This window comes from Anopheles marshallii, chromosome 3, assembly GCF_943734725.1.
Source record: "Anopheles marshallii chromosome 3, idAnoMarsDA_429_01, whole genome shotgun sequence".
Classification (NCBI taxonomy): domain Eukaryota; kingdom Metazoa; phylum Arthropoda; class Insecta; order Diptera; family Culicidae; genus Anopheles; species Anopheles marshallii.
The window spans coordinates 569,567-578,705 of record NC_071327.1 but is presented as its reverse complement, the minus strand read 5'-3'; the positions used below and the strand labels follow the sequence as shown (position 1 = coordinate 578,705).

General features: G+C 44.6%; 1 protein-coding gene across 1 annotated transcript; it reads left to right on the top strand.

Annotated features, from left to right (window-relative positions):
* The first annotated feature begins 6,898 nt into the window (after window positions 1–6,898).
* On the top strand, window positions 6,899–7,753 carry LOC128716084 (uncharacterized). The gene has a single exon (XM_053811005.1). It carries the CDS (start codon window positions 6,899–6,901, stop codon window positions 7,751–7,753), a length of 855 nt encoding a protein of 284 aa, XP_053666980.1.
* Window positions 7,754–9,139: the final 1,386 nt, after the last annotated feature.

The following is a 9,139-nucleotide window of genomic DNA, read 5'->3' as shown; positions in this document are numbered from 1 at the left end:
GATACTGTTGTTCCCCCGGCACTGTGCCAGTTGTGCAGTGAAAAGCACCGTAAAAACGGTGTTTTTTTGTCGCCCGTAATACGAGTGCGTCGTTTTGTCTGTACGATGCAGCAAATTGCATGCAGATTTGTGCAGTAAAAGAAACCGATAAGAGTGTTCGCAATGTGTGTGTTTTTATTATTTTTTTGTGTGCGCAAACGTTTCGTAGAATTCTTGCAAAAGATGCAATCAAGTACCGTAAAGTTGATTTATGTTTTGCTGTGTTCATTGAAAACGGTTAATTTGAATTGAATTTTCAATAAAATTTTAATCATTCAATATTAATTAACAAATGCAGTATTTTGATTTTCTAGCGATGCGAAAAAAGATAATCAATTGGATGTGATCTCTCCTTCTCCCTGTCGGCTTATTCCTATCAACTGACGTAACTTGCATACAGTGGTGGATCGAATGGAACAGTGCATGTGTGAGATTTAAAACAAAAATATTTACAGAAAAAAGAATTCGCGTTTGTTCGTTCCGCGGCCGCGTCTGTTTTCACATCGTTCGCACGGTCGTCTTCAGTGAGACTCGCGTGTGATATTGGTGCTATCAGTAGCTAACAACAAGCGTAGTGAAGTAGCTACACAGGCGTGCTGTGCAGTGTACAAGTGTGTGCTTTGTGTGTAAAGTTTTTGAGTCAAGTGTTTGAGCTTATTATTAGTGTGGTGTGGCTGCGTCCGTAATCGCTCCTCTGAGTGTGTGCGTGTGTGTGTGTGAGTGTGTATTCCAAGTTCTCAATTAAGTCGAATCGATTCGAAGTTCCTTCAGCGCGTTGGTGGCAGCACGGCAAAAGGCAAGCGCTCAAGAAGAAGCGAGAAGCCCCAGTCGACGATCGTATAACGCGCCGGCGGCAGCTACTCAACGACATCGACGACGATTTGCGTTGCTACATCGATTCGTCGACGAAGCGCTGCGGTATTGTGTGTTTGCGCGGGCATTGTTAAAAACAAGTCCGCGATATTTCAGCAATTTCAGTGCGTTTCGAACGCTCCTCCAGCGCAGGACACGGTGATCCCTTTCGGAAGTGGTACGTACCCAAGATGTCGGTGTGGTGTTCGATCATGATCGGCAGGCATAAGGTGTTTCTGCGGTGTTTTTTTGTTGGACCCATTAGTTTCGGAGTAGAGTGGAGTTTTGTGAGGCCAGAATCGGTTTTCTGTAAGGCAGCGTGCTTAGTAAGGTGGCTGTGTAAGGTTACTGCTCACCATCTGAGTGAGATCTGCTTCGAAATTCGATCAATCAGTGATGACAAAGTTACGAAACCAATTGAATGCAAGTGTCCCACATCTTTCACAGTGGGCGCATAAAGTATCGTTAGAGCGTTAATTCTATTCAATATGGATACTGTCTTCAGTTGATTGGTTAGTGAACAGCAAGTGTGGATGGTAGCCCAGTGTAGTGTAATCGTTTTGAGTTAAACACTATAAAGAGATGGAGTGAAGGTTATGACGATTACGGTTTGGACGGAATAGCCCTTTCTCGTGAATTAGATTTGCAGCTCGAGCCGGATTGGAATAGTGCCAAGTGTTTGGACAAACAGGGAACGCGTTCTCTATCACGCAAGGTCGTCACAAGGTGGCAGTAGGTGATGCGAACTTTTCAAAGGATCAAAAAAAGTCTGGATAAACCGCAATAGTGCCAAAGACCAAACCTCAATACTATTGATCAGTGTATTTGCGCTGAGCATGAGTAGCATTTTATCGTGAAACGCAACGTCAACAGTGGGCACATTTCTAGAGTCCACAAGGATAGAAATATCTCCAACGAATGATGAGAATTGCTCCGATAGCTGTGGCGGCGTATCACGTGCTATTTGTCCCACTCATCGTCAAAAGGTGCTCTGTGAGAGAATAGGGGGTATTAAAAAAACATTTCTGTTCGGATCCGGGACCCAATAGCATTAGGTTATCAATTGAGCAGAATCAACAACCACAACTGTGCGGGCTTAAAATAGCACATTTTCCTACGGTTCAACCTTAGGGTGGCCAGTTCCGACACTTTGGATGTTAGTTCGATGCTTAGATGAGACCTGAAGCCTTGAAATATTGTTTCCCGCCTTGGTTGGCTGTTTTCAGCTCCACTCGGTTACACTGTGAGAATTCCGATTCGAGGCCATATGGTGATGTTGCACGAGATAGATAAGGGGTGATGATTTATGCATGCAAACAGCCATACTGCTGGAGATGCTCCTACAGATCTGCTGTAGGTTTTTTGGAGATCTGAGCCGGAAGATGGAGTTGCTCCAGAGGACGTAACTTGTGTTATAGGACGTACATTTTTTGTAATGTAAAAACCCTAGAGCTGTTTACAATCTCCATTACACTACCATAATGTTCCTAACGTGAAAGGTTAGTTAGAAATTCTGTGAATTAATAAACCTCAAGGTTTTTCTAAAAGCTAAGGAATGTTAGTGCATCCAGCATAATGAATATGATCTGACTCACCAAAGACCATGGATTTCTAGTTACGTTGGTGTTTCCTTCAATGCCATATTTGCATAGTACAAGCCATTGAATATGGAAAACAAACAATATTCACACCGAATCGGGAATCGAGAATCATCAAATTCACAATCGTTTAAATTGCTATTCTAACAAACATTTAACAATGCACGGTACGTCTGGGTGCCAATGTCCTAATTTATGAGTAATAACTTCACTCAACGGATGCGGCCCTCAAGCGCCACGTCATTGGGTTCACTTCATTGAACCAATTTGTGGAATTGCCCGCTATTAAAAAGGCTACATTGACAGTCATTACCCGGGAGTGGAGTAGACGATACCCCATTTCTAGGTTCCCGCTGTACGCTGGGACATCGTTCGTGAGGAAAGCATTAGTAAGATTTCGCCGGCGGGTTCTTCTTTATGATTCCAAACATATGATGGGAGTGTTTTACCCCTCTTGACATTTATTGCAGGATCGTGTTATTAACGTTGTTTGTTTGTTTGCTCTTCTCCAAACGCGGGTGCGTGTTTGTTGGTGGAAATTCGCAAGGTTTTTTTTCGAATTTGATAACACCCCGACAAACGAACTCGTCGGCCTTTCGTATCGGTGACCCAGTTTCGTCGGTACCGTATACTTTTTGGGGAAGGATAAGGGTGGGTTCTTCAATTCATGAGGGTTGCTTGATTTTGTGACACGTAAACTTCAACATATTTGCTAACAAGTGTGATCTTTTGATCGGAAAACCATTATTTGTTGCTTTTAAATAAATCTTGCCAGGCTATTCAACTGCTCTTGGCATTTGTCATCATATTGTTGTGTTTTGATCATCGAAGTAATTTTCATGTTTATTTTGAAGTAATTTTAAAGATACGAATTCAAGTTTTCACTGTTGACCGTACCCTTTCCGCTGTGCACTTCATCGGCAATCTTGATCATACAGTTCGTATAGCAATGTATTTGGAAATAAATCTCGCCAATTTATGGACATGGCAAATCCAGTTTTTGATTGCAGACAGTGCATCTAAACAGTACATTTGCATTATACGACCGCTAATTGCCTGCCGTGACGCAGTACATTCGACGATCACCCACGGAGCAATAGAGTCTGGAGGGATGACAGAAGTTTGTTTGGGAAACACAGCGTAGAATGTTCATCAATTAGAAGTGTGGAATGTTTTACTGTCGTTGCATTCACCATGAAGTGTTAGTTTAAAATTAGTGCAAAAACCACAGCATTCAGTAAAAAACCCCTGTATTGATATTATGAAAGAGGTGCGCATCTCACTCAACACTCCACGATTATTTGTTACTACTTAACATCACAAATACAATTGGTTTAGATCTAATGATGGATCAGACTACCTACTGATTAGAGCGATATGTCAACACGGCTTTGGTGTAAGCGTTTGCAAACAGCTAGAACCGCATTGCAACCCAATTGCCGAGATTAGGTTTTGCTGTTGATCGCACCTACCTGCGTGAACAATGTAGCCACACGCATTAACATATGTCGGCGCATCCACCATCAACCATATCGGGTGTCTTGCTTGCTTCTATGCCCCGGTGTTGCCGTGCGTCCTCTCGCATGTCCGTCTACTGACATCGGTAGAACATAAATCATGAAATCGGTGAGCATGGTGGCATCGCGTGAAGTGAACCTTACGAACAAGGCACAGAGGAATGGGGTATCAAACAGAAGGGAAGCATGTGTATACCATTAGTGTCGGTTTGCGTTTCATTACCACACTGCAGCGTGCAGCAGGCTCGCGAGCAAGGTGGCCAGTAGGTAGGTTCCGGTAGCGATAAGCTCGGCCGAAGCAATCGTTGTGGGTTGGTATATGCGGCTGAAGGTGGAGTGATTGGATTGGAGGAGAGTACTGAGAGTGTTAGATCGGGAGCGGTGGTTCGTGATTCTCCACTCATCGCCAATGGAAACTGATAATCGTATATGAAAATAGGGTGCAGTGTGATATACATTTCACAATGATTTACAACTTCATCTGCCTACCTAAATGGAACAGTGCACGGATTTTTTTTTATATTATTTTTTGTCCGTCCCTTAGTGGGGCAATCTGTTCATTGATTGGGATTTGCATGTATTTTTGTATTTTGAGATGTGATGAATTTTTTCTTCACTTTAGATAAGAGTTATTGGATTTGTCCATCAGTGGTGGTTTATTATACGCAGTCAAATGATCTTCTACAGATCGCAATGTGGTTCTTTCTGGACAGAGTTAAAAGAATGTTCTTTGTTTGTTGTTCGTATTTTGAAATTCGAGACATGTTTTGAAAGCAAAGTTTTATTTATTTGTATTATACTACGTGTTAGATAGAGGAGATGAAAAATCAATCGAATTGTTTTCCCCTTTCTGAATGTAAACTGCCAGCGACAGCTACAGATATTCTCATAACGAACCTTGGCGCCTTTCGATAAGATGTTGCACTGAATAATTTCTTCATCCATTTTACTTGATCTAATGAGCTTATAAAATGTTCGATGCGTTTAACCCGATCGCTCATTCATCGGGCTCGGGATGCCCTCGCTTATGGCTTCATTAAACAACCAAAGCTGACGGCATGCGCCGAACTTTCCTCCCTGTCTCGCTAGTGTGGAGTGACGGGAAAGCGGAAAACATCACTCAGGCCTCCTGATATCATTACGAAGCGTGGCGGCTGGGACCGGTTCGATGATGGTGACTATAAATCATACACACAGCCATCAGAAAACCGCACTCGATCCAGCAGAGCCTCACGCCAATAGTGCTGGCCTGCATGCCCAGTCGCTGTAACCCTCTCGAGAATACATTTTAAAATGTAAAGTAAGGGAACAAAGAAACATTGACAAAAAAAACGGCTGGCATAACTAAATGATATCGGTGTGGTGGTTTTGTGCTTTATCGACAGCCTTCTAATGATTGTAATTAATTTAATGCACCTTTTCAATGCAATTCGCACGTTACACGGGGCAGAAGGATGTATTGCACGGTATAAAATGAAACAGAAAACGAAAACGGAACCGTGCGAGGTTACGGCTCGCATGTGCAAGCGCATGCTCGGAAGCGAGTAAATAGATAAGAGCAAAAAAGGTAGAACGGCCCCAAACCGTGGGGCCACTCGGTGCGGAACTGGCAACTGCTCCGCAGGAATTAATATCTATGCGCTATGTTGTGATGCATATTTCGTGTTGCCCCACGTTTGTACTGTTTAACTCATAACACTTTTTTTGCCTCGATTGTCGCCGCCATCGGTGTTTCCATTTGTGCGCCAGTTTTCTTTCCCCGTTACGAGCAATGGCGTTGGTTGGTGGGAGAACGTTTCTCTTTTCAATTATTTAATAATTGTAATCAATTGAAAATTTATGCATAAAACGAGTTTGCAACCGTTGGATCGGTGTGGCAAGCAGCAAAAGAACGAACGCAGTCATAAACATTAATATGCCGTTTTTCATTCAACTCAACTCAACCACGATGGTAGAGCAAGTGATATCGCGTTCGGAATACCATGATGCTTTCATTAAGCACGCATGCATGCAGTTCGATCGATCGGTGTTGGATGCTGTCGGATGCGGCCAATGCGGGACTTAAATCATCCCTCTTCAACGCTGAATCGAGAGCGATCAGGTGGTTGGTTAGATTTTCAGCTTCCCTTCGTTACTCGTTCGTCGAAATGTCACAGAAGCGTAAGGGCAGGTCTCATCTGATCGATGGTTGGGATCGTTTGTCAATCAAGTTTACCGCGCTTGCTACGTATTGAAAGCTTTCGTTCGTTCATAGGTCGATCGGAGCATGCGAGCGTAAGCGGTTCATGTTTAATTAGGTGGTGAAATACATTTCCGTTTCAGACTGTCGCGCCAATAAACCGGTGGCGCCGGAAGTGATCGTTTTCGATCGTGTAGCTACTGGTGTTGTCGTAGCAGAAGGTGGCGAAATTTGAAGCATGATTTCAATCGACAGTAGTTTCACACTTCTTCCGATAGTAGGACGCGATGGTCGTTTATCTTACTGTTTGGAACTCCGTACAGTACGGCATATCATTATTATGATTATTATATCATGGACCAAAATGCTATATAAGTAATGATGAGGTATTCTAATATTCGGGGGTGACTTTTTTTCTAAGTCGTTAGCATAATAACACCGATTGGTTTCTTTATTGAATTAAACGAACAAATATGAATTATATTGATGCTTACCTTACGGTACATGCTCACTTGTTACACTTATTGTCAATGCAATCTACAACGGAAATGCCATGCAAATCACCGATGCACACCTATGCCGATCTGAAAGTTAACATTCCTTCGCTCATCTGTTCACCATTTGTTTATCTCTTTCTCTCTGTTTCTCCCTCGCTTTGCGAATAGATTTTATTTTTATGACACCACCGGCAGCAAGCAGCAAAAATCGTGTGGATGCGCGTGTGTTTTGACGGGCTGTGCTTCGCGTCACGGCGCCCGGCCGTCGAGCAGGAGACGCAGACGGTCTTGTGCGGCGCAACCGCACTCGACGCCCAGCAGCTCGGCCGGCTGCTGAAGTACACGAACTTCGCGTCTCCCGCCGCACCACCCGTTGCCGCTGCGCCACGATTCGGTGACGTACTGACATCGGTTCCGGCCGCGAAGAAGACTGCCGCGTCGTCCGCGTCGGTTGCAGCGACCGCATCAGTCAACGCGCACGGTTTCGCGAGTGCAGATCGTTTGTCGCGGCATAGCAGCAGTAGGTGCGAACAGTCCGCGACCGCGAGTGTTCCACGCGACCGCAACGATCGCGACGACGAGATGAGTGACCAGAGCGCGTCGGCGGCCACGGTGCCGACGAACGCGTCTGATACCGTCAACAACAATCTGGACGCGGGCACAGTGAACAGCTACAAGCAGCTGGCGCAGCTGCAAGGTGACCAGCAAGTCCAGGGCATCCTGCAGAACCTGTTCATTGGCGATGGGGACGCGCTGGGGCTGTCGCCACAGGTCCAGGAGCTGCTCAAGGTCGTCCAGGCGAAGGACATTCGCATCCGTGAGCTGGAAGATCTGTTGCGTCAGAAGCACGATGAGGTAGCGGAGTTGCGCAGCCACCTCGACAAGTTCCAGAGTGTGTTCCGAACGGGCGGCGGTGCGACGGGGGTGTCTCCCGGTGGTCGTAAGCTCGGCACACACGGAGGAGTCCAGAGACAGCGTGCTCAGGGCATTTCGGCCGAACCTCAGAGTGAGAGCTCTGTGCTGGAGCTGATGCACGTCACGTTCCCGAAGTATGATAAGGAAGAAAGGTAAGTAAAACATTATAGAAAAACTGTCGAGTTTCAATGGGAATTACTACTGAATGATAGCAACTGATTGTGATAGTGATAGTAATTTTAGACTTCTTCTAACTAATCAAGAGAATCATTAAAAAATATGTTTTTTGCAAGACTGTTACATAATATTTATCTTAACGTTCTGTTTCCTCTAATGCAACTTAAGTTAACTTCCATACAATTTGTAGCTAAATCTAAAACATGTCTGTTTCCAGTAGCCTACAGTCGCAAAGGCTCACTGACCTCGTTCTCGATTCTCAACCCTTCAGCCCTTTCCCTTTTGCTTCACCACTGCGCGAACACGTCGCCCGTTTACAAACGACTCAATTGTTGAGCGCTGTCTTAGAAGACGCATCGTCGACGAATCGTGCTGACGAGCCACCATGTCGCGTCATGTGCAACTTACTTCAACCGGGATCGCCATCGTATCACGGTGCAAGGATCGTCACATGCATTGGATCTATATGAGCTATCTTGCATCCGATCAATTAGAGCAATCGCATCGCTATATGATCCATCTAGGGCTGGTTTTGGTGTAACAACCCTGTCGCACGATAGGCAAGGGCGCAATAAATGAATCGTTGATTTCATCGCTTCCTATGTGCCCAGTGCGGTGTTCAGCGATGTAACGTGCAAATGGCGCATTTGCCATACCATGGTTTGGCATTGATGTTGGTAGATCTTATATTTGCGATCTTTAGCATGAGCAAATTACTATACGGGCAATTTTTATTCTAATCTTGGATAATGATTTACTGTTTATTGAAATTGAGAGGTACTAGCACGTGTTTTAAATTTAGTTCAGATCCATACATTTCCATTCAGTACAGAATTGCCCTCCATTGGATTAACTGTGACTTATTTCAAGTGTTCTCTTAATGGACGTTTTTATCTCTATCATTTAATTGTACGTTGGATTTCTTCACCCGCCGGGCTAACAGAGTGCTGAAGTCGTATTGGAACCAGTTTCTAGGGACAAAATTTACGTTCCTAAAACGCTTTCATTCACCCGTTCTAGCAGCGTCGAACAACATTTAGATTCCTAGTGTTTGACGCAGCCTTAAGCAAGCGCAGTAAGCAACCCTGCCCCAAAACGTGTCCACCCGTGAAATCACGCCCCAAAGGCTCCACCCTCTTGGTGCAAAATGCGTAGAGTGCATTGAAACAAAAAAAAAACCAATCCACGGCGAGGGACTGTGCATTTGTTGTGAACGAAATGGCACAATTGCATCGTATTGCACAATCAAACTCATGGAGGCGACATGGAGTGTGATGGACTTTTTGCGCTCCAGCGATAGAGTGTGCACGTTTGCATTGAGCAGGGTACACATTTATATGGACATAAATAATGCCCATGTTGACC